Source organism: Thamnophis sirtalis, unplaced genomic scaffold (genome assembly GCF_051295495.1).
Source record: "Thamnophis sirtalis isolate CommonGarterSnake01/CBP01778 unplaced genomic scaffold, rThaSir2_p1.2 scaffold_5, whole genome shotgun sequence".
In the NCBI taxonomy this organism is placed as follows: Eukaryota; Metazoa; Chordata; class Lepidosauria; order Squamata; family Natricidae; genus Thamnophis; species Thamnophis sirtalis.
The window spans coordinates 111,043,569-111,070,064 of record NW_028261385.1 but is presented as its reverse complement, the minus strand read 5'-3'; the positions used below and the strand labels follow the sequence as shown (position 1 = coordinate 111,070,064).

At 43.9% G+C, this 26,496-nt stretch overlaps 1 protein-coding gene across 5 annotated transcripts in view; it reads right to left on the bottom strand.

Moving 5' to 3' along the window:
- Positions 1-25,651, bottom strand: part of CARM1 (coactivator associated arginine methyltransferase 1) — an 84,161-nt gene extending 58,510 nt beyond the window's left edge. For 3 of the 5 annotated variants that reach the window (XM_014057796.2, XM_087716567.1, XM_087716565.1), the window contains exon 1: positions 25,463-25,651. In XM_014057796.2, coding sequence (XP_013913271.1) covers positions 25,463-25,613 — 151 coding nt within the window. In that variant the 5' untranslated portion in view covers positions 25,614-25,651. Of the gene's footprint in view, positions 1-19,101; positions 19,158-25,462 lie in introns of all 5 variants that reach the window. The other 2 variants (XM_014057798.2, XM_014057797.2) reach the window with 2 other exon arrangements.
- Positions 25,652-26,496: the final 845 nt, after the last annotated feature.

Here is a 26,496-nt window from a genome sequence, read left to right as displayed (position 1 = left end):
GGAAGGGAGTGGATTGGGAGAGATGAGTGGTAGAGGGGGAGGGGAAGTAGGGTAGAGGGGGATGATGGAGGGAAGATAGAAAGTTGGAGGGGGGTGGAAGAAAGAGGTGTATGGAGAGTGGAAGAGGTATATTGGGTTTCTATTTTGGGGGGTATTTTTGACAAGAGGAATTGCTGCGATTATTGTTTAATGTTGTATGGCTCCGGCTATGCACAGTATATATGTGAGTGTATGAAAATGAAAAAATGGAAAATAAAAACCTTTTTCAGAGCATGTCCAGTTTGCTCGTAGGGTTGTTTTTTGCCCCCCCCCCCCCGAGCCTTCAGGGATGCCTCCTGAAGGCTCCGGAGAGCTAAAACTGGCCCTACAAGCAAATTGGAAGTACGTTCCAGAACTTCTGGTTTGCCCGTAGGGGTGGTTTTTCACACTCTGAAGCCTTCAGGGAAGCTCCTGAAGCCTCCAGAGAGTGAAAAATGGCCTCAAAAGAAGGCGGAAGTCAACTGGCCCGGACAAATGGCTCACGTGCCACCTGTGGCATGCGTGCCATAGGTTTGCCATCACGGATCTAGAGTCTAGGATTCTCTTAATCTCATAATGGGTTCCCCCTTGCACCACTATAGGTTTGGGTGCTGGTCGGTCCTGTGGCCTCAATCTTGATCTAACTGCTGGCGTTAATAAACTGCAATGAAAGACAGGATGTACTTTCCCTCATATGCGTGGGAGAGCAAGCTGAACTGCTACTTTTTTGAAGATGGGAACCTCATCAGCTCTTTTCCAGTTCTCTTGAAGTTCCTTCGTGCTTCAGGATCTTTGAAACACATGGTTCAGTGGTTTCAAGATTACGTCCGTCAGTTCCTTCAGAACTTTGGAATGTAATCCATCTGGTTCTGGAGATTCGAAAGGCAGTCCATTGACCAGGTGAGCAGTTGGGACTGTCGAGGCATTGTGGGAGGGGGTTCTGTTTTTAATAGTTCTGTTAGGGGCAGAGTAATATCTGTGAATTCGGGGTGAATTGTCTATAGATGTTTGTAAAACCAAGGAAGATTTGAAGGGTGTGTGGGGGCTGCCAGTCTAGCACTGCTTTCACTTTTCCTGGGTCCAACTCCTCTTCTCCACTTGATACTCGGTAGCCTAGGTAATCTAGGGAGGTTTTATGAAATTCACATTTTGAGAGCTTTGCATAAAGCTTTGCAGCTAGGAGTTTCTTTAGCACCTGCTGTACTAGTTTTATATGCTCTTCTAGGGTCTCACTGAATATGAGAATGTCATCTAGGTAAACTAGGACCCCTTTGTATAGATGCTCATATAGCACTTCATTTATCAGCTGCATGAAGACTGCAGGGGCCCCTTGCAGGCCAAATAGCATGACTTTAAATTGAAAGCTGCCAAGCAGGCAGTTAAAAGCGGTCTTCCATCTGTCCCCCTCTTTAATCTGTATGCGATAATAGTCCTTTCTCAAGTCAGTTTAGTGAATACTTTTGAGCTTGGCTAAGTGGCTTAGCATGTCCTTCGTGAGGAGGAGGGGGGTAGGTGTTGTCCACCCAAACAGCATTAATTCCACGAAAATCTATGCAAAGCCTCCAACACTCATCCATCCCGGTCTTTTCTCTCTTTAAATAGGATGGGGGCTGCCACCCAGAACTTAGCAGGCTGGATAAAGCCCCATGCTGAGTTGGCATCAATGTATTTTCTTAACTTGGCCATCTCTTTTGGAGTTATGGAATACATCTTTGGTTTAGGCAGCTTTGCTCCCGACACGAACTCAATACTGTTGGCCTGTGAGGGGGGAGGAAGTTGCAATCTTCTGACAGGTCTCAGTATTGCCTTGGCACCTGTGGGCTGCCTGGAAGTTCGTCTATGGCAGGAGCTGCAGTCTCTTGCTTACTGGAGCTCGCTACTTTTTTGTAGTTATCTGGTTGGATGGGTGACAGTGGGCCAATGCCTATTCTTAGCTTTCAGTAGCCATCTTCCCACATGATGGTTGGTCCCCATTTGTCTAACCAAACGAGGCCCAATATGATTGATTGTCATTTTTTGAATTATGACGAACCGGATGAGCTCACAGTGGCGACCCATCACTCACTCTGATTAGTTCCATGACTAGGGTGGCAGGGCCCCCCTTATCAGCATCCCATTGATTTGCTCAAAACAGATTGGGTGCACTAGGGGTTTTGTGCCTATCCCTAGCTGTTGGACAATGTGGAGGCTGATCAAATGTCTGGTGCAGCCAGTGTCTGTGACGACCTCAACCTCCCCTTGGGCTCTGGTATCTGGCACTACCATCTAGTTTTTGATAGTGAAGGGGTGGATGGCTTCAGTTACCATCATTGTATGGCCATCATCACCGCTGCTCCCTTTGGTGGAGCCCGGAGAGGTTTCTCTGGCTGGAGTTTCCTTGTTTTCAGCTGGAAGAAGAGGAATCTCAACAGCCTGTTTGGTGATCTTCCCCTTCTCCGGTAGCTTCCTTGGGGTTCTTTCCTAGGATGCAGAGGGGGACCGGACTTGAGGGACTGGAGCAGGGGCCAGGCATTCTGGTGCCCTGTGCCCATGCTGGCCACATCAATAGCACTTGATCGTCCTGGACGGAGTGGGTTGCAACGCATCAGCTGGCTTGACTAGAGTTGGGTGACCCAAAGTTCTTTTTGCCGGCTTTTCTGTAATTGGTTTTCGATAAGGGTGGATTTCAAAGTCTATGGGCACAGCTGTATTGTACCAGGCTTGTAGGTGCTCTGAGATACCCCTGATGCTACATGCTTGTCTGAGGACTGGATTCAGGGCCTCTTTGAAGTGGTAGACAAGGAGGTGTTCAGACCAGTCTCTGAATTTTCCAGCCAGCCTCTGGAATTCCCACACCAATTCTTTTGAGGGCTGGGCCACTTGCTTCAAAGCTCTAATGTGGGCTTCGGCCTCAATCCGGTGGTCTGTGACCTCGAACCAACCGCAGAGCAGTTGGATGAACTGGGCCCTTCATCATGCAGTTCAGCTATCCACTCTGCTGCTTCCCCCTCATTCATTCCATCTGCAATTTCTGAAATCATATCTTGATTAGTTTGATATTGGTCCCCATAGCAATCAATGTGGGACCAAATTGGATTAAGGAAATAGGCCAGCTTTTCCAGAGTCCTGTCGAACGTTGCTCTGAACCGTGGAGGAAGAGTGCTGGGGGAGCCGGTTGCGGTACCAATGCCAGGACAGGACTTATTATGCAGTTCATAATTTAGAACAGCTATCATAAAATCAAAAACTTGTGTTTAATTCTAAAGCCAAGTTTAAGGATAACAATATTCCTTGAGAACCAACTACTCAGAATGAAGGATTAAAAATTATTAAGCAGGACAACATTTCCTCATGCCTTGGAAATTGAGTACTCAAGCACTTGAATACTATTACTTGCAGAATAGTATTCCATTCATATTCAATATATGGAACTATAAACAAAACTTCAAAAAACACATTTTGATTTCTTCTTATACAGACTTGACATTAGCATTAAATAGAATATTTAATTTTAGATACAGGTAGTCCTGGACCTATGACCACAATTGAGCCCAAAATTTGTATTGTTAAGTGAAACAGTTGTTAAGTGTGTTTTGCTGAATTTTACGATCTTTCTTGCAACATTTGTTAAGTGAATCACTGCACTTATTAAGTTAGTAACATGATTGTTAATTGAATCTGGCTTCCCCACTAATTTTGCTGAGCAGATGATGTCAAAAGATGACCCTGGGACACTTCAATCATCATAAATATGAACCAATTGCCAAGCATCCACATTTGAATCAGGTGACCATGGGGATACTACAATGGTGGTGTATTTAACAGTAATAAGTCACTTTTTTCAGTGCCATTGTAACTTCAGTCACTAAACAAACGGTTGAAAGTCAAGGATGTGTATTACATGTAGTTTTATTTAAATGTATATTTCGATATATTTTAAAGCCTATTTTAATAGACAATAATTATGAGTGTTCTGATGTCTTTTTACCAACCATAAAAGGAACCTTACAAACTGCTTAGAGAAATAAACTCTTAAAAACAAAAATTATATACCCAACTTTCATTAAGAGGCACCCATACTTAAACTACTAGGAGCCTTATAAATGCATTCTTTCAGAATGATATACAACAGTGGTGGCAAACCTATGGCACACATGCCAGAGATGGCACACAGAGCTTTCTCTGTGGGCACGCATATCGTCGCCCCAGTTCCATTGCGTTTCTCCGTTGCATTTCTCGCCGCCGTTGCCCGTTGTTCAGCACTGTGAAATTCAGCGTGCTTCACAATGGGGGAGATGGGGTCCCATCTTCCTTCTGAGGCCCATTACGACGCAGAGCCACAATGCAACCCTGCATCGACGTGGGCTTGCTCTTGCCTCCCGGATGTCAGCTGCTTTTCCTGCAGAGCTGCCTGTGTTGATGCCCTGCCTCCCCACCGGCCAGCTGGTCTTTGGCTCTCCGCTGACCAGCTGATCATGGGCACACTGCTCCTGGGCTCCTTGGGCTCCAGATGTCTGTACTGTATACTGTATACTTTATTTGTATGCCGCCCTTTTCCCTGAGGGGACTCAGGGCAGCTCACATTTCAGGGGGAGGGGAAGACAAACAAGTTACAAACATGAAGACAGTACATTGTTAAAAAAGCACAACAGTCATACCATTCGGGTGGGGTTAAAGTCATTAGTCCCAGACCTGCTGGGACAGCCAGATTTTAAGGGCAGCACGGAAGGTCTGGAGGGTGGTGAGGGTCCGGATCTCCACGGGGAGTTCGTTCCAGAGGGTCGGAGCAGCCACCGAGAAGGCTCTCCTCCGGGTAGTTGCCAGTCGACATTGGCTGGCTGATGGAATTCGGAGGAGGCCTAATCTATGAGATCTTATTGGTCTAGTGGAGGTAATTGGCAGTAGGCGGTCTCTCAAGTACCCAGATCCAATACCATGAAGGGCTTTGTAGGTGACAACCAGCACCTTGAAGCGCACCCGGAGATCAACAGGCAGCCAGTGCAGCTCGCGGAGGATAGGTGTTACGTGGGTGAAACGAGGTGCACCCACGATCGCTCGCGCGGCCGCATTCTGGACCAGCTGAAGTCGCCGAATGCTCTTCAAGGGCAGCCCCATGTAGAGCACATTGCAGTACTCCAGCCTAGAGGTCACAAGGGCACGAGTGACTGTTGTGAGAGCCTCCCGGTTCAGGTAGGGGTGCAACTGGTGCACCAGGCGGACCTGGGCAAATGCCCCCCTGGTCACAGCTGACAAATGGTGTTCAAAAGTCAGCTGTGGGTCCAGGAGGACTCCCAAGTTGCGGACCCTGTCTGAGGGGCGTACAATTTGACCCCCCAGCCTGAAAGATGGAACACTTGGCCAATTAGTGGGAGGGAAGCACAACAGCCACTCGGTCTTATCTGGATTGAGTACAAGCTTGTTAACCCCCATCCAGTCTCTAACAGCTTCAAGGCCCTGGCTCATCACGTCCATCGCTTCATTGAGTTGGCACGGGGTGGACAGATACAGCTGTGTATCGTCTGCATATTGATGGTATTTTATCCCGTGCCGTCGGATGATCTCTCCCAGCGGTTTCATGTAGATATTAAAAAGAAGGGGGGACAGGACCGAACCCTGCGGCACCCCATACGTTAGGGGCCTAGGGGTCGATCTCTGCCCTCCGACTAACACCGACTGCGACCTGTCCGAGAGGTAAGAGGAGAACCACCGTAAGACAGTGCCTCCCACCACCACCTCCCGCAGTCGTCGCAGAAGGATACCATGGTCGATGGTATCGAAAGCCGCCGAGAGGTCAAGGAGTACCAGGATGGAGGCGTGGCCTCCATCCCTGGCTCTCCAGAGATCATCGCTCAATGCGACCAAAGCGGTTTCTGTGCTGTAGCCAGGCCTGAAGCCTGACTGGAATGGATCAAGATAACTGGCTTCCTCCAAGGACCACTGGAGCTGAAAGGCCACCACCTTCTCAACAACCTTCCCCACAAAGGGGAGGTTGGAGACTGGACGATAGTTGTTTAGTACGGCTGGATCCAAGGATGGTTTCTTCAGGAGGGGTCTCACCACCGCCGCCTTTAATGCGGGGGGAAAGACCCCCTCCCGTAAGGAGGCGGCAACAACCGCCTGGATCCAGCCCCGTGTCACCTCCCTGCTGTTAACAACCAGCCAGGAGGGGCACGGGTCCAGCACGCATGTGGAGGCACCTACAGCTCTCATCGCCTTGTCCACGTCCTCAGGGGTAACAGCTTGAAAATCAATCCAGCGATGGCTTACCAGATTATCCCTTAGTGCCTCAGCTGGTTCTGCAGGATTGGAGTCCAGGTCCGCCCGAAACCGAGCAACTTTGTCCGCGAGGAATTGGACGTAATCCTCAGTCCTACCCTGCAAAGGATCCCCCGTATCCCTCCTATTTAGGAGGGAACGGGTTATCCTGAACAGGACGGCTGGGCGCGACTCGGCGGACGCAATCAGAGAGGCAATATGTCTTCTCTTTGACGTCCTGATTGCCCTGATGTACTCTCTGATGCAAGCTGTTAAAAGTGCTCGGTTCGATTCGGATTTACTGGATCTCCATTGGTGCTCTAGGCGTCTCTTTCGGCGCTTCATCTCCCGGAGTTCCTCAGTAAACCAAGGGGCCCTCCTGGATCCACTGCCTCGGAGCGGCCGTAGAGGCGCAATCCGGTTTCGATTCGGATTTACTGGATCTCCATTGGTCCTCTAGGCGTCTCTTTCGGCGCTTCATCTCCCGGAGTTCCTCAGTAAACCAAGGGGCCCTCCTGGATCCACTGCCTCGGAGCGGCCGTAGAGGCACAATCCGGTTTAGAGACTCCGTCGCTGCCGAATTCCAGGCAGCAACCAGAGTCTCCGCCGGACTGCGGCCGAGAGTATCAGGAATAACCCCAAGCTCCGTCTGGAACCCCAAAGGGTCCATAAGTCGCCTGGGGCGGAACCACCTGGTCGGTTCCTCCTCCCTACAGTGGGGGTTTGGTCTCCGAAAGTCAAGCCTCAGTAGGTAGGTAGGTAGTGGTCCGATCATGACAGGGGTAAGATCTCACTTCCTAAGTAAGGAATCATATGGTGAAGTCCCGTATAAGTAAGAGCAAACCGAGGGCCAGGGAGAAAAAGAGAGGCCGTGCTGTAGAAAAGGCCTAGAGGGTATGTTAAGGGGTTGTGGTAGTGGCTGTAAAGCCGACTGCCAGGTCTTATACCGCCCCATATTAGACCAACTACCCCACTATAAGTCAGTCAACAGAGTCTAAGGAGATACCAGGGAACAGGGCCAAAGATGTCAAAAACCCAAAGCATCCAGTAATAAATCCACCAGAGTAGAGAGGGAGGGGGGGCGCCTAGGGAGACTATAGCAGCCGGGAGAAAACCAGCTGCCTTGCCTCACCCAGCCTCGTTCGAATCACCCACCTCCTTTGATAACAGTAATCCTCCGGAGACAATAAACACCAGGGTCCTCTCAATCAGCAGAGGAAATAGGGCCAAAGCTAGGACCATAAAAGTTCATAAAACGCTGGTCCGAAGCTGTTTGTAGATGCCTAAGACGCCTAAGGTTTAAAACGGCGAAGCGAAGCCTTAAGCAAAGCCTTTAGCGAAGCGCCGCCATTTCCGCCAGCCTAAACGAGCTGCAAAGCACACTCCAGGCTGCCGCGTGGGAGAAGGAACGTTTGGGAGCGTCGACCCTCTGAGAAATTGGTTATTCAGGTCCCCTGGATCTCTCTCCGTTGCAGGGACCCTGTTTTGTAGGGCTCCGATCCGAAACGCCGGTTTATTTTGGCGTTTTTCTGCTCCACCGGACAGAGCAGAGGGAACCAGCGGCCATCCTGCCTCGCACATGCACTCCCTTTGAAAATAATTTATTAACTGGAAAACATGCTGATTTTTTGCATCATGTCAGATTCCCACCACCCAGCACCAGTTCAGGAGTTCCTTCCTCCCCCCCCCCCCAGGGGAGGGAGAGGGAGGAAGGGTGAGAAAGAGAGGGGGAGGGAAAGAGAAAGGCGAGAAAGGAAGAGAGGGAGGGAAAGAGAGAAATGATATTACAAATGTTTTTCTTTTTCATCGTTGCTAAACATAATATTTCAAAAGCAGAAAAAAATGAAGGGGCATAAAAGTGCACTTAGAACAATTAGCTGAACTATGTGTTGTTTATCATTATTATACATAATAAAACCTCAGTATTCGGGTTAAATTGCCCTGTTGGCATTTTGCCATAAATAAATGGGTTTTGGGTTGCAGTTTGGTAATTTGGTCTCTAAAAGGTTCACCATCACTGATATACAATATACATCACACCTTTCCCAAAAGCTCTCATAGAAGAGAAATACAGATGTTACATTATGTCAAATCTCCATGGAGGGATGTCTCAAGACTTCCACACCTTGGGAAGTATGTATTTCTATATAGTACACATCCTATCTGTTGTTTTTAATTATGATCACCATATGATACTCTATGACTTATTTTGTCCTATTTGACAGTTGTCAGACACTAGTCGTCAAATGTTATTCTTTGAGGTTCATACCTTTTACTGAGAACTGAACTTATGGACCTTTGCACTTCAGTGATTCCATACAGTGAATTACAGATAGTCCTCTACTTACAACTGGCTACTTAGAAGACCTTCCCAAGGCTACTTATGACCTGGATTCAAAGTTCTAACTTTTAGTGGCCCCTAAAGTTACATTCCATCCGCTGGCAGTGTCGACTGGCAACTACCCGGAGGAGAGCCTTCTCTGTGGCTGCTCCGACCCTCTGGAATGAACTCCCCGTGGAGATTCGAACCCTCCCCACCCTCCAGGCCTTCCGCAAAGCCCTTAAAACCTGGCTGTTCCGACAGGCCTGGGGCTAAAGAATTGTTGTCCCCGTCTCGAATGGTATGACTGTCGTGTGTTTTTAAATTATGTATTGTTTTGTGTCGTTTAAATTTTTTGTTTGTATCCCCCTTCCCTGGTTTGAGTTGTGAGCCGCTTCCATTTCGCCTTCATATCCGCCTGCCAGTGGCGGAGCCACAGGAGGCGGCGAGATGTAATATTGGAAGCTAGGGCCCTAGAAGCAAACTTTGCTGCATTCAGCGAAGCATCAGCCGAGTACTCTATGGCCGTAATGATCTTGGTAAGATCATGGCGCCATCTAGATCCCTGGAGGGCGGTTTGGACCTGAGCTGCCTCAGCCAGAGCAGTGATGCCCTGGTGAAAAAGGATGCCAAAGTGGAAGCCTTAATGGCCCAGGCAGCCGCCATGTGTGTTTTATGGCAGGCCTTCTCAGAATTCTTGTCTTCGGCTTTAAGACCTTCTAGAAGATCAGCGGGTAAGTTAGAATTCGAGGTCAAGGACACCACGGGTGCCTCCACCTCAGGCAACTTTAGAATATCCTCCATTTTCCCTTCCACAGAGTAAAGGCATTTATCCCCTCCACTGGGATTGGTCAGAGTACCAGGCTGAACCCATAGCCGTTGGACAACGTCCATAAAAAGATCTGGGACCGGAATGAGCTCCTGGGTGGGAGCTGTTTCCTTAAATAGCCACTGTTTGGGATCCTTAGAGGAAGAGACCGGAGCAGAATCGGGCTTGGGGGTAGAATCTAGCTCGGTAGCCGCCTTGGCCTTGTGAAGTATGGACTTAAACAAGGACGGTTTAAATAGGCTGGTGAAGGCCGGCTTGTCAGGAGGAACGTCTTCATCCTCCGACAACTCGAAACCCTCAGCCTCCTCCTCCTCCGAGGCGGAATCCTCCGTAGTTACTGAGGTTGCAGGTGAGGCCGGGTCCTTGGGGACAGTGGCTGAGGCAGAATGTTTGGTCTTGGAAGAGCCTGACTTGCGGGATCCTCTTTGTTTGATGCCCTCAGCCATGCCCTGGTAGATGGCTAGGGAGATAACCTCCCTCATCTCCGCTGATAATGTGGGGCCTCTATCTTCCCTCAGGCGATGCCTGCTGGGAGGTAGAGGACTCTTGCTCCTGCCCGAAACGCTCCCCCCTTCTGCGGGCAGCATGCCCAGGAAGGATTCCATTTCCTCCCTAAGAGAAGAGCTGGGTGACTAGGTACCCCCAAGATGCATCTGGAGATGGCTCCCTGGAATCACTTTCCCCCAGAGATTGGGACCCACTGTTCCTGATAGAGGAGGAGTCTCCACCCCGCTCCTGATAGATGGGACTCCAGGAGAATTTCTTCCCTGATCCAAAGGAGAACGGGGCCCATGGGGATGTGGGGCCTTAGCCTCTGCGTGGTTGCGGTGTCAGGAACCCTGCCTGGCCTTATCAATAGGATCTGAGGGCCCCGGGGAGGATTTTCTGTGGGTGCCCCTGCTCCCTTTATCCCCTGTGGGTGATGGTTCTGTCCTACTGCGTTTGCTGGAGGGCCCTGCCTGCTCCTCCTGCGCCTACACAGTCATCAGCCATGCTACCTGTAGGTCTCAGATGGTAAGGAAGGACCTGGCTCCGACTGGACTCGCAATGGAAGGGCACCAGATGCTGGTCTGCCAGCTCAAGTGCACCCGCAGATCTTTGAGGGAGGAAAGGGCCGCCTAACGGAGAGATTCATTCTCCCCACGGCTCTCGGGTCCCCGAGGATCGATGGAGGGAGATCAGGGCTAGCCGGCGCCCCGGACTAGGCCCCGCATCTCCCGGCGGTAGTCTGCAGCTGAGAGGTGATGCTGGGGGTCTTCACTCTCTTCCTGGTTCCGATCTTCACTTTCTCCCTAGCTCTGCTTCCACACACAGCTGCCTTGCTAGACCGAGTGAACAAAATGGCGGCCGCTGTGCGCGCAGCCACCATGCGCCAAAACTGCCGGCCAATCCGGGAAGAGCGGGCGAATCTGGCCAAAATGGCCACTGCAGTTGCTGGGCAGAAAGGAACACCGCCGTAGCCACAGAGACCAGCTCGCGAGGCTGAGGACTACGGCGATCGGGAGATTAGGGGACCGGGAAGCCTCCTGCCCCTTCCCCTTGCTCGCCAGCGAAGGCTGGACAAGCGACTCACGTGTTCCGCACCGCTTGCGACCAGCGGAAACGGAGAATGGCCCGGAAACCTCTCAGCAGGTAATACTTCAGATGGAAGTTGCTTGATGTAAATTGGTTGATTTAAAATAGTGAAGTGGTCAATTTAAGATTGGGAAAACCAGTCTATCTGCACTTGGACTGGAGAACTCCCAAAACAGTCCTTACGGGCGGATGAGTTTTTAAACTGATCATAGGGATGCAAAGGGAGACGTGGTCAAGAAAAATATTACTCAGTCCAAGGGCAGATAGGCTGAGTTAACCCACGCTTGGACTCTACAAGCAGCACACAGGATGTTTTGGATCTAGATGTTTTGATGGATCATCATTTAAGTATTACTAAGTGCAGTTCTAGACTGCATCAATAGAGGGATAACATCAAGATTGTGGGAAGTGATAATATGGCTCTATTCTAATGTGTCCAGTTTTGGTCATGATACAAAAAAGAATCTGAGGCCCTACAACGATTGCAGAGAAGACCAGCAAAGATGCCTGGAGGATAAATGAAGAAGTGGAAAAGCCAGTTCTAATATTTCATGTGCAAAAAGTGTGAGATAAATTTCTCCCCCCCCCCCCCCTTGGACTGCCCGTGAACCTCTGTCCACCAATTGGTTGCACCTGGGTTGTTTTGAGAATGATCGATCCGTCTCGGACATTCCCAGAGCTGATGATCTTGGGATGGGAGTGTCCCAGGCTTCCAGATGGCACGCCTGCATTCCAGAGTTTCCATCCCAAATCACCATCACATTCTAATGCCTTCCCTCCCTTCCTCCCATTGTTGTTGTCTAGTTACGAGCAAGCTGCGTAGCAAGCCAACCATGACATGCTGACGCTCCAGAAAGCAAATTAATCCTACAAAGAGACAAAGGCAAACATTATTCCTAGAGTAGTCTTTGCGCACAAACATCTTATCAAGGTCGATTTGGGTGCTTGGCATGGAACCTCTGAGTTAGGCCTGGGGGCATAGACATTCCCTGCCACCCACTCTGCCTCCACTAAGGAAAATCCTTTAAACAAAACCAAATACTGCAACCTCCCCTTGTGGTACCGAGAGTCAAGGATTTCCTTAATCTCAAAATTCTTTACCCATATGGGGCATGATGGTGATAGAGGGGGCTTAATAGCTAGCCTTAAAGAGGACATACAAAAGGGCTTCAACAAACTACAGTGAAACACTGGGTGAATTCACCTGAGATTTTTGGATAATTTTAATTCCATTGTCACCGAATTTAAAACCTGCATAATGGGGAAAGGACCCAACTTCTTGCAGGGCTGCCTCAATTGCAGGAACTTCATGGACAGGCCATGATATTCCTTGGGAATCAGTGGTTCTGAGCTATCACTCTCATTTAGTGTATTGGCAATTTCAGCTTTCACTTTCTTAACCGCAGGTATGGGGCAGTTTCTTAGCACTTTTTCTAACCCTTGCCAGTTGGATACTTTCCTTCAAGTGTCTCTGTCCCAACTGATAGATGGGGTCAATTTTTTCCACCATGCCAGGCCCAGGAACATGGCCTCTTGTCATCCCCAGGGCCACAATAAATCAAATAGTCTCTCTGTGGGTCCCAGCTTTTATCTTCACAGGCTCGGTCAGGCAGGTCGCTGACATTTCACCTGTTATCAAACTGTCTAGCTGGGAAGATGCTATAAGCGCCCTTAGCCTCATTCCTACCTTTTCTACCACTTGGGGGCTGACAAGGCATCTGGTGCTTCCTGAGACCAACAAGGCTGTATGGGTCCACTTTATTCCTGAGGACACCAAAACCTCCACTCTAGCAGTCCAGGGGATGATGGTGCCACGTATCATTGGGTCGTCTTCTCCTTTGCTGCTGCTCTCGTAGAAGAACAGCAGGAGTGATGAAGGCCACTGCCACTTGCACTGGGGTTGCAGCTGTGCCTGCCAGTGCCACTGGCAGGGGAAAAGGGAGTCACCAGGAGTATTGGGGTTTTCATGGGCCCTAGGCCAGGATGGTAGTCACGGCTCCTGGTGTCACTGCTGCATGAATCTCCATTTCTCTAAACTTCTCTTTTAACTACTCCATGGAAGGCCTGAGGCTGGCAATCGGAATCTTCCAGTCAGCAGGGCTAGTCTTTGCTTTCCATCTACTGCCTCAGACCAAGGCTACTGCCTCAGACTTCAGTAGGGAGAAGGTCTATGGCCTCCGCTGTCTTGCCCATGATTGCCACCCAAAGGTTCTTTAGTCTCTGGTACGGGGGCTTCCCTCACTCGCTGCTTCACAGCTGGGCGTAGCTGCTCAGACTTCTCAGGTTTTGGCTTCAGGGGCCCCCCAGTGGCTTGCATCCTGCTCTGACTTGAAACAGTACTGGTTCTTACCAAGTCAGGATCTCTCCCAGCTTCTTTTTCTTCTCCATGTCTTTGGCAGCAGCCCACATCTTGAGGTTGACCTCCTCATGGAGTCCAGGTAACTTATTAGTGTGAGAACTGGCTTAATGTCAATCGTCCCAATATGCTAGGCAGCAAAAGAAACTCCTTATACCTCTTTTTATTCCAAGAGTATACTTTACTGAAAAACATGTGGGTACAGACATCAAAACTTGCCACCTATAAAGCCCTTCATGGTAGTGGATCTGGGTACTTGAGAGACCGCCTAATGCCGATCACCTCCACACGACCCATTAGATCTCATCGTTTAGGCCTCCTCCGAGTTCCATCCGCTGGCCAATGCCGACTGGCCACCACGCGGAAGAGAGCCTTCTCGGTGGTAGCCCCGACCCAATGGAACGATCTCCCCGTGGAGCTTCGTACCCTCACCACCCTCCAGACCTTCCGCACAGCCCTTAGAATCTGGCTATCCCGTCAGGCCTGGGGCTAAAGATTGTAACCCGCCCGAATGGTATGAATGTTGCGTTTTAATCATGTACTGTCTTATATGTAAAAGTCTGTCCCCCCCCTTCCCCTTTGATTGTGAGCCGCCCTGAGTCCCCCCAGGGAAAAGGGCGGCATACAAATAAACTTTTTTTTTTAAAAAAAAGCCAGTTCTAGGTTTGCATTGTAAAAAGCATAAGATAAATCTCCTGCCCCCAGACCTCCCATTGTCTTTTGTCCACCAATCGTTTGCACCTGGATTGTTTTGAGAAAGTTCTGTCTGCCTCTGACTTCCCAGAGCTGATGACCTTGGGTTGGAACTGTCTCAAGCTTCCAGATGGCACACTTGCACTCCAGAATTTTCTTCCCAAACCACCATCACATTCTGATGCCTTCCCTCCCCCCTCCTGTTATTGTTGTCTGGTTGCAAGCAGGCTGCATAATTAGTCAACCATGACACTTCCAATGCAAAAAGGGCTATCACAGGGAATAGGGCATCAATTTATTTTCCATAGCACTTAAGGCAGAACAAGAAGCAATGGATCGAAGCTGGTTAAAAAGAGATCCAGCATGGATTTAAAGAGAAATTTACTGACAGTGAGAACATTTTACCTCCCAGTGTTGAGTGATCCATTGCTGGGGTTTTTAGGAAATGATTGGGCAACCAATTGTACAGGATGGTATAAGGACTCCTGCCTTGGGAAGGGGTTGGCCTAACAGACCTTGAAGGTCCCTTCTAGCACTATGAATATATGAGAATAAATAACTAAATACACCCACACCCATAGACATTAAACTCAACTTTTTTAGCAAAATAAGCAGCTATTCAGCCAAATAAGGAAAGGTTTATAAAGCTTTGAAAAAAGTAATCCATCATATTTTTTTTAAAAAGGGGGCTATTAAAATAACAGGATAAAAATACTTGCCAGCCAAACTTTAATTACATAGCCTTAAATAGGCTGGGACTTTGAATCATTAAGATAATATTTCTGATCTTCCTTTACCAGCTTAAGAAAGGTAATTCAGAAAGGACTCTATCAGGTCCCTCACACCCTTGTGCACAGCTGTGGGAAATAGTTTCTGAATTTATTACGAAGCACACGACACAACAAGAGGATAAGCTGTAGGCAGTGTTTCTCAACCTTGGCGACTTTAAGTCCTGTGGACTTCAACTCCCAGAATTCCCCAACCAGCACAGCTCCTGGGGAATTCTGGGAGTTGAAGTCCACAGGACTTAAAGTTGCCAAGGTTGAGCAACACTGCTGTAGGGGATCTTTGGACCTTCCTTACATCCTACCTGTTTACCCTCATAAGCTTATTCTGACATGCTCCATCAAACACCAAGAAAATCCTGAATATAAACAAGGAAAATGATTACAGACAAGGTTGGGGAGGGCTTCAGGACTACAATGCTAAATTGTGATCAGAACCTCTTAAATAAGCATTGGTGTGTCTTCACCTTCAAAGGAATAGAAATTTAGTTTTGTATCTTTTATTTTATTTTGAAAAGAGCGATGAAGTTAAAACTCCGGGTATTTTGCCTATGTTGCTTTGCTTGAGGTAAGCCAGATTTCAACCCACTGTAACTTTGAATTCCAGATCTCAGTTGATACAATTTAAAGCCCATTTCAGCCTTGTTAAGTAGAGTTATGAGGAATAGTTCAACCACGATCTCTGCCATTTTGAATCCCAGTGTGAACAGTTTCACACTGTTCAGAACTCTAAATATTCTAATTTTGGGAATACAATGCTTTCATTTATTTCATATGTTAAATACAGAATAGTTTTACTGGAATTGTATTAATGCTACAGGAATGATACACATGCACACACTCAACTTGCAAACACTCATAATCCTACATTTACCTGCCAGCTCCCACTACACAAGTATGCAGAATACAAGCAAAAAAAAATGTATGGTTTAAATTCCCTCAAGTAAACCACAACTTATTTCTTAGTAAGCTAGAACAATGTGGGTGAACAGTTATCACCATCAGATGGATTTATAACTGGCTGACAAACTGCACTCAATAAGTAGCCCTTAACGGTACTATTCTACATGGAGGGAAGTGAGCAATGGGATACCACATGGCTCCATCTTAGGCCCAGTACACTTCAATGTTTTCGTAAATGACTTAAATGAGGAAATAGCAGGGCAACTCATCACCTTTGTAGATGATACTAAGTTGGAAGGAATAGCCAACACCCTAGAAGACAAGCTCAGGATCCAAAAGGATCTTGACAGACTTGAATAATGGGCCCTATACAAAATGAAATTTAATATGGAGAAAAGCAAGGTTTTATGGCAGGAAAAGCAAAGATACAAGTACAAATTAGGTGAAATCTGGCTCAAAAACAGTAACTGTGAGAGGGATCTTGTATTTTTTGTACTATAAGATGCACCTTCTTCCCCACCAGAAAGTGGGTGGAAATGTCTGTGTGTGTTATAGAGTGAATATTGCGGTGTGGGGGAGGGAGGTTGGTGCAGCGGCTACCACTTTTCGCCACCACTAGGAAATGCTGGAGGCTTCGCTGCCAAGCAGCTGATCGGAAGTTGTATTGGCCTTCTGGAATACCACTGATCAGATGTTCTAGGTGGCGGGGATCACCGCCACAGCAAATGGCAGCAATTCCCACCGCCTGGAACAGCTGATCAGTGGTATTCCAGGAGGCTAATCCAACCACCGATCAACTGCCCAGCAGCGAAGGCTCCAGTGTTTCCCGGTGGCGGCGGTAGCAGCTCAGCTCAGTTGACCAGTGGTAGGCACAACGGAGCAGAGCCCTGACGAGCCACGTGCTGGAGCTGATCAGGCTGTTTGCTGTAAGGACATTAGCCAGATGAATACCGGATGGATGCTGGGAGGCAGATTTTTTTTTTCTTGTTTTCCTCCTCTAAAGCTAATGTGCATCTTATGGTCCAGTGTGTCTTATAGTGTGAAAAATAAGATACTTAAATATAAGCCAGCAGTTTGCAGAAGAAGCCAAAAAAGCTAATACAATCCTTGGTTGAATAAATAGAGGCATAGAATCAAAATCATGTGAAATATTAGACTGCTTTATAAAATCTTAGTAAGACCACACCTGGAACACTGCATCCAATTTTGGTCACCACATTACATAAAGGATATTAAGACTTTGGAAAAAGTGCAGAGAAGAGCAACTAAGATGATTAAGGGGGATGATTAAGGGGCTGAAGACTAAAATATATGAAGAATGGTTGCAGGTATTGGATATGGCTAGTCTAGCGAAAAGAAGGACTAGGGGTGAAATGATATCAGTGTTCCAGTATTTGAGAGGCTACCACAACAAAGACCAGGTCAACTTACTTTCCAATGCAACAGAAGGCAAGATAAGAAAAAATGGATGGAAACTAATCAAGGAGAGAAGTAACCTGGAATTAAGGAGAAACTTTCTGATAGTGAGAACAATGAAGCAATGGAACAGCTTGCCTTCAAAAGTTGTGGAGGATTTTAAGAAAAACCTCACTAGAGGTTTTTTAAATGACAACCATTTGTCTGAAGTGGTATAGGGTCTACTGCTTGAGAAGGGTTTGGACTAGAACAGGGATCTCCAACCTCTGGGCTTCGGCCCACCTGTGGGCTGTTAGGCGTTTGCAACCGGGCTGCGGAAATGGCAGGCACATGAGCGCACTTGCACAAGCAGTGGGCAAAAATGTGCATGAGTGCTCCATTTGCATTAGCTGAGCACACACTTGCAAGCTACTGACACGGAACCATCCCCTCTCCCCCCTACTGGTCTGCAAAGCTGTAATGTTTGCGGAACTCTGGACTAGAAGATCTCCAAGATTCCTTCCAGCTCTATTCTGATTCTGTTCAAAGTAATATAGTATTCTATTTGGCTTTTGTATAACACAAATACAAAAATTAATTCAATGAAAAGATATTGTGCAACTTTAACAGAAAAGCTACCAGACAGAGGTAACAACTCTGAAGTTCCACTATTCAAACATTCCTAATTTCCAGTCAGGCATCTTATGCAGGGCCCAAGGATGTAGACAGCAGGATTGAGAAGATCAAGAATTCCACCAAGCAATTTTCCTGCTCAGAGAGAACTGCCAATTCAATGGAAGGGCAGAGACAAGACTTATGAGCTCAGCAGGAATCCTTTTATTGCAGAGTATTAATACAATGAAGCTTTGTTTCTGGAAAGCATAAGCGACCAAGGCAGGACATGAACAATGGCTCAGACTTAATTTGATTAGAAAAGCAAGGGTTAGCTCAAGACCAGGAGGAGAGTGGGGGGAAAGCTCAAAACCATTTGACTGGCATGTAAAAAACACAATTCAGATCCTAGAAAAGAGAGCCCTGCCTTTTCAAGATACTGCCTTGGAAGATATTCAATGCAAATGTCTCCCATGCACATTAATTAGGCTGTCAAGCTGGGCCTCTCTCAGTTCTTTGTGAGTAATAAAGGGGATAGCAGATGTGCCCTAGGGCTTCCATACACACATCACAAAAGGGCTAAATGCCTGGTAAAATCAAGGGATTCAAAAGGCTGCCACGGAACTGTCACATCAGAGCTGGATTTATGAGTTGAAGAGATGCTTTCCCCACCACACCACTCTTTTTAATATGCTTTTGTTTAAAATGCACACCATTTTGGACCTGCAGTTAAAGTTTACACAAATACTCAGTGGTTATGCTATAAAAGAGTTGGCCTTCAACAGTTTGATTTTGCAACACAGAGCTTGGGATTTAACAAAAAAAACATGTGGGCAATAAAAGCAATAATATGAGGTACAGATCAATTGACAGTTTCATGGATATTGGTCAGTTTCATGACAGACTAACTTTTTAATTGCATCAAGATGCCTACTTATATTTGTCAGAGCAGCAGATATAACTCCTTGCTCTTATGATGATTTTGATGAGTTTACGCATTTCTTTAAAATAATTATTATATGTTTGAACTCCCAAGCCTCTAAATAAATGTCAAAATCTGTTAAATCCTTCAATCATAAACATACTGTATATTTGCAAAAATATTATTATTGAAAGCTGATAATAGTATGGAACTGATGTTTTCCACCATACAGTGCCTTCCACTGATCATCTTGCTACTGTTAAAGTCTCAAATAGAAAACTTTAAGCTGCCTTTCCATAATTGTGAAATGAGAAAATTTATTTTGGAAATTACAACCCTACTGCAAAAGTGTTTGAGATATTTAGAAGCATGACAAGTTCTGACCAATTTTCAGATATTTTAAACTTATATAAGACAATTTTCATTTACAAATGTCAAGACTTCCATTTAGAGATTTACCTTTAAACAGGAGACATCAGCACATTATATATGCAGACTCAATTAGTCAAGGATTCCTAAGATAAAAAATTAAAGATATTTTACTCATTGTAATTAAGGAAGGTGATTATTCCAGCTAATTGGTATGGTACAGAAATGTGAAAATATGTAGCCCTCAATGCTCATTTTAGCTGACTGAAGTTAAATTCAACATACCTGAAATACAGCTCATCTCTATGTTGTGTATAAAAGTCTATCTGATATAAAATCTTTTCTGTTTCCTCAATATAAGTAGAACTGAAGTGGGCATTTAATCCCCATATTATGGTTAATTCCTCCCTCCCCAATACTTCAACTGCTAATCCAACCAGCTTAGGTAAATAAACATTTACCCAAGGTATATAACATCATTTTAACAAAGTTTTTAATGACAAAATGTTAATAATATTTTGTCATATTATATTCCACTTACATTTAAGAAGTCACATTGGTCTTTTGCTTTTTGTCTTTGCCTGATAGTTGCTTTATGGTAGTCACTGACTGAGATAAAGACTAAAAGATATAGCTTTCATTTTTAATAACTGTAAAAGCATGTCATCTCAAAGCAATTTCAGACTCCTGTTTATTAGGGGAGCCATTAAATCGTAACCATCAGCTGGCTATATACTAAGATCCTCTAGCAAATTCCAGATTACTGATTCTACTCCTAAAAGACACAGTATAATGGAGGCACCAGCATGCTAACTCTTAAAGAATACACTTGGATCCTCCAGAAGTATTGTCCACTATTTTGGCAAAGATGACCACTTTTTCAGCATACCTCAGTGGAGAACTATGAAACTGCAATTATTTCAGTACTTTGTATATGCTTTCTCCCAGAACAGATATGATCTAAATATAATTATAGAGACATTTTGAATTGTTTCCATTCAGTAAACTGCAATTATTACAAAAATTAATCACAATTTAACTAAGAGATGTCTAACATAAACAATTTTCTTAGCTTTAAGTATTATTAAACCAAATCCTCTACCAATGATTTCACTACACACAAAGATGGCTTTTAATAACATATATAGATATTATTTTTATATGTTCACATTTTTCTTTTCCTTGTGCAATAAAATTAATTACAATTCTGTGTTATTTTTCAAAGAAACAATGAGTAGACTGTCTTTTTTAAAAAGACTACCCTTTTTAATTGGTGAATAGTCTGCAGCAAAGTTAATCCTTCTCCCTTTTATTGTGTTTTACATTTGGAATTTCTGAGATTCAAACTCTCATACATGCAGAGAAGAAAAATAAAATACAACAGCCGTTGATTTAGCAGACACCTATGTAGCAAACTTCAAATGCCATAGACAACATCCCTCCCAAAATAATGAACTTCATTCAAAAACTTATACTTTGGGGATATAACAGAAATAATGGACACATACACCCCCAAATTAATCAAGGATTTATTATAGCGCTGTTTCCAGATAGTATTCACTGATAAATTCAAATCTGCCGTTACAAATTTAATTGGTTTGGAATCTTTTTCTTAATATGATATGATGCCTCTAACCTGAATTGATATCCTTAAATGTTACTAAGAAGTAATTATTATTTTAAGGTGACTCATAGGAAACAGATTATTTTGAACTGAGAATATTTAAAGATAGACCTCAGATTATTGTTCATAAAAATATGAAAGACTGAAATATCTGGGCTCAAATTCAGTATCTGAGATAAAATTAATAACATCAAAACGGTTTCCATGAAAAACTTATGTTATGTGTGATATTCCTCTCTATATTTCTGAAACATAGTTTCAAAAATCTAATGGACTACTCCAGAAGCTTATCTCAAGATATTATTCCTCTCATTTTTCACTTAGGTAGCTTGAATTTTCAGAAAAGAGTTTAATTGTTTAGATTTAAAAAAACATCCTTCTTAACAAACAGTGATTTGAAATTGGACTTTGGAGACTTTGAAATCAACACATTTAATAAATTGAAGGATGTTGGAGTCCAAAAGTGCAGTGGCTTCATTGAAACTGCAAAATGTAAGAATCTAGGAGTATGAAACTGGTCCTCCTAAATTAGCACAAATGGAGCTACACTGAGCGTTCTGATCATGCTATATTAACATTACCGAGATTCCAAACAGAAACAAATAATGATAATGCTTTCACTGAAATATTTGCATAGAGTTTGAGCATGTATTTAGCTTAATAAGATTCGATTCAATGATAAATTTGAAGAGTAGCTTTGGCAACAATCCCAGCCTAAAAAAAACGACAAAAAACAGGGTTTTCTTGAGAGAAGATACTGCATTTTGTTGCTCTGCACAGCTCTACTAATACACAAAATAATAAACGTAGAGTAATAATTTATAAAACTATGTTAGGATATCAAAATATTAAAAAATACAGGAAGTTATGAAAAATGAAGTTGAATATCTTGTACTAAACATCTATAAATACCTGGTATCTAAATATCACACTTTAAAATTAACAACTAACCAACATTACTGAATTAATTAATACCAATAGAAATCCTTGGACTTTTCATGTTTCTAAGAAGAAACAGATGGTTCAACTAATGGTTGGCAATTAAAAATGCTTGAAATGCAACACTGGTTCATAAAAAGAAGTTTGGTGTTGTAGCAACTCTACTATGGAAAAAAGATCTTAGAATAGGATAGAGCTGGAAGGGACCTTGGAGGTCTTCTAGTCCAGCCCCTTGCTCAAGCAGGAGAACCTATACCATTTCAGAGAAGTGACTGTCTAGTCTCTTCTTAAAAATATCCAGTGATGGAGCGCCCACGATTTCTGAAGGAAAGCTGTTCACTGGCTAATTGTCATCACTGTTAGAAGGTTTCTCCTTAATTCCAAGTTGCTTCTCTTTTTGGTTAGTTTCCAACCAGATATTTCATAGAATAATTCTGTTTGTTCAGATTTTTTGACTATTATAGATATTTCTGTTTTTTTGAATTATTCATCTTTTTCTACATTCAAATATGTATTTACTGCCGCAAGATCCAAATGTACGAGATTTAATTTCATACACCAATTTCAATATTTAATTTCCCATTTTTCCTATAGTAAATTAAAAACATTAATAATTTATTTAGCAATATATCAATATAAATGAACAGTACTTTCATTTAATGATGGAAAAATGCATACTTTTGTGTGGATGGTTCCCCCCCCCCCTTGTTTCTTCTCCCCATTTTAACATATGTAATAAAAATATTTTAAAAAAATATACTTGGGTTTGGCAGTCAGGTCTCTCTAGAAAAAGAAAATTAATTACAAGTGGAAAACTTGCAAATTAAGCAGAACATAAAAGAAAAAATATATTCTTTAATTAAAGTTTCACCTACTTTAGAGTAAACCAGCCAAAATGTAGCACAATTTCCACAATGATTGATGTTGATAACAATAGTTAAATTCAATTTGGCAGTGTGAACAACTAAAAAAGAAGATTGGAAGGAAAAGTTCACATAACACTAAGAAAGACTGACTGGCAACTTTCAAATATGCATAATATTCTGCAGTTTACAGAATAATAATTATAATTAGGTCAGGAATAAAAAAAATCTGTAAGCCTCCAAGAATTATTGACTTACAACTCCTCACTGTCTAAGCTGCCTAAGATAGCTGGATATTGTAGCTAAGCAATACCTGGAGGGTCATCCTTGATTTCACTTACAATAACCTATAACAGCTGAACTCAAAATCTTCAGCTCTAGGGATGACTAATTGGGAATGGAATGTATAATGGTTCTGTTTCCACTGGACTGTCAAACTTTATTGTAAACTATGTCATTCTAGAAGTGGTTCAGTGGATCCCAAAGTGGTTCAGAATCAGACTATAGTGCTTCAGACTTTGTGCTCTAGAAAATACTTTATCTGCTTTCAAAATACGGGAAGAGGTTTGGAATGCTCCCAAGGGAAGGAGAACTTAGCTATTCTGCTCATAGTTAACCTATCTAGCATCCACTCTATAACAAAATGAATTTCTATAAGTGATCAACTTTAGCTCATTCTGAATTTCCTCATGGGAATTACAGTACTGTAGGTTTCTTCTAATAGTCTGAGTAGTCTCTCAAAGAAGTAATACCTGAACATGTTCAGAGATTCTAACACATACAAAAACCCCATTCCCTTTGGACAGTTGCATGAAGATTTCAAAGTCTACCTAACATACAAAAAAAGCTTAGGACTTTTCAAAAGTCATCCATCTTATCTGCAATCTGGACTCCACAAATTATCTTAGCACAGGCATGCTTATTCCAACTACAAGGATCTACTTTACATGCTAGTTTAGTAATTTCATACTTTATCCCTTGTAAAATTGCCACTTACTTTATGACTTCAATTGTTTTCTCATTTGCTCCAAAAGCTGAAGGCAGTTAGTGAATAGACAATGCTGCTGTCTCACAACAGCACTGAATAGCCAATATGTAGGTTAATGTTTCCCCATCATATCCTCATAGCCATCATATTCCCAAGTCACCCAGATTGAAAAAGTGGCCTCCTTACTATCTCAGACCTATAAATTAGATATACTTTCTGCATTCATGTGAAGAAGTGCAAAAAAAATTGCTTGCATACAAAGAGATTTCAACTGAATTACTGTACAACGTAAAAAGGTTGAATTTCTCTCATTCTAATACTCATGGTATTAGAAATCTCCACCTCTCATGGTATAATATCAAAAGATGTCAAACAATACAGAAATCAGTATACAAAGTAATTTGAACCCACCCAACATGTTCAAGTTATTATATCATTTTGACTGAATTACAGTAATTGAGTCACAGTGCAGAAGACCATAAACACTGTGGTATTCACATTTACATCCAGTATAGCCAATTTAACACTATGAACTGTCTAAACCATGGGTCACCAACCATTTGGACCTGAGGGACCACTAAATTCATAATTTGAAATCCGGCGGACCACTAATACGATTTTTTTTAAAAAGATAAATATTATTTAGTGCAATATAAAAATGCAAATAATTTTTCTGAGGATCACCAAAATTTTATTGCGGACCACCAGTGGTCCATGAACCACCAGTTGGTGACTGCTGGTCTAAACAACTGTCTTCCCATTATCAAGCAAAACCCACAAATGTAAGTATACACATTAGTCTCTGTGAAACGAGTTGTTGATTCATCATACTGAACAGCAATTATTCATTCATTGCAAAATACCTGTTTGTAAAAGATACCAATGTTGAACTATAGGATGCACACTCAATGTAGCCATTTGATGCTCAATTATGTCAACATACAGATCCAAATCAGATCCCATTGAAAGGATAAAACTGTGATAATAATTATTACAAAAAGTGTAATACTTGACAAATGGTCTCAAGGATTAGAGGGAAAATACTAAAAAGTAGTTTATAATGAATGAGGACAAATATAATAATTCAAAATGGTTATTATGGAATTTATGAAAGTTTCAGGAGTTATTAAGGCTGTGTTCTTAAAAAGTTGTTTTATGCTCAGAATAATTTAAGTCTTTTTACATGTATTTCTCCTGTACCTATAAATATGTTGTTCAAAAAAGAGCATTCAGAAAAACCCAACTGTTCAACGTACAAGTTTGTAAGATTTTACTCTCAATTTGCCAACATAAACAGTTCTAAAATGCACAATCCCAATCCCATTTAAAGCCTAATCTATTTTTTAAATTACCCACAAACCTACTTTTCTTTAATTTACTTTTCCCTGTTGTGGTATCAATACCACAAGTGTAGGGCTTAGTAGTCTTTAATTATTAACGGGACTTTTGGGAATACATGGGATGGCGATTAACTTTTGACAGGTTAGTTTAAAATACTTCAGATTAATCCTGGCATTATATTATTGACAGTGTTTTAAATCCTGGAATTTTTCAGACCGGTGCAAAATTATTAGAAGTTTGGGGCAACAGTCACAGAGCATTTACTTGGCTGAAACATAAAAAGCCATGAGGTATTATCTTTTATTTGCCTGCAAACGAAAATAAACGGACTGTTCTCCAAGAGAAGCTATGGCCTGTTCCAAGGAGCTACAATGAAGTCTTCCAAGGAGCTACAATGAAGTAGTATAGATATGAATTACTCCTCGCACATGTTCAGAAACCTTTGGCCTTCAAACACAGGGGAGACAGACCGCTCTCCCTCGCAATCTCAAGCAGGAGGATGGCGAGAAAGCCGCTCCTAGAAGTAGTTAGCAGCCCGTCCGCATCCCCTCAACTGCTGTCCGTCCTACAACTCATTCATTCATTCTTTTCATTCATTCATTCATCCGACCCTCCTCCCTTTTCACGCGACTAGGCCCCCACCGGCCCGCTTGTCAGCGAACATGCACGCCAGCTCAGCCCCATTTCGCCACTCACGGCTATACAAAGCGAGGCAAGCGGCGTCAGGCCCGGTGCGAGCCTCGAGACGCAGCGCTTGCTGCTCTTGGTGCCTCTGGATTTCCCCGTTGGCATCGCCGATGGTGAGGAGCCGCACACCCGGAAAGACCGATACCACCGCCGCCGCCATCTTGGCATCCCAGGCCCGCTCCGCGGCGGCGGCGGCGGCTGTAGGTAAAACCCAAAGGCGACTGAGGAAGGCGTCAGAGAAGGAGCGGCCGGAAGCCGTGCCTTTTGAGCACCGCTAGACTGGACAAGGCAGAGAGCGGACGCTCCCTCTACTGGCCGGCGGGGATAAGGAAGGGTACGCGCTTCGGGCCAATCGGCGTGGGAAGGTCGGGCGCTGCCGGTCGAAAGGATGGCAAGCTAAGGAATTCAGATGATGGGACTAAGAAGGAAGACTAGTATTCAGTGCCCTTGAGAGAAAGGACAGAGTCCAGTTAAACTGGCATAAGAAACTGGGCTGCAAATTCCCAGTTACAGATATTTCCTTGCAGAGTGGATAAAAATCGATGATTTTTTAATTTTTTTTTTAAAAAAACTAATTTTTTAAAATTTAAATCGGATTTTTTTTTATTTAAACTGGGTTTTTATTTTTATCAAATTGATTTTAATAAAATGCTTTTAGAGTAAAAATCTGTTAGATTTGGTAATGGATAGGCACATACAGACTTAAAGGTAACAACCGCTCTTTATTAAGTACAAGTGAGAACAACCCAGCTAAGGTTGAGTCTGACAGCAGCCCTTTTATAGGGAGCTGTCAGACCCTTCGACCAATAGGATTAAACCTCTGTTCCCGCCTGAACAGAGGACCTTGGTGGAAACCACTGTAGTTAGAACTAATATCTAACAAAACCCATCTAAAGATGGTTTTCTATTTAAGATACATTAATAATTTAGTTTATTCAGCATGAAATGGAGTTTTGTTATGTAGCATGAGGTTGTATATTATGCAATCTTGGGACTGCCAGTGAGTCAACAGATCAGAGGAGAAGCTGCTGCGGCACAGAAAT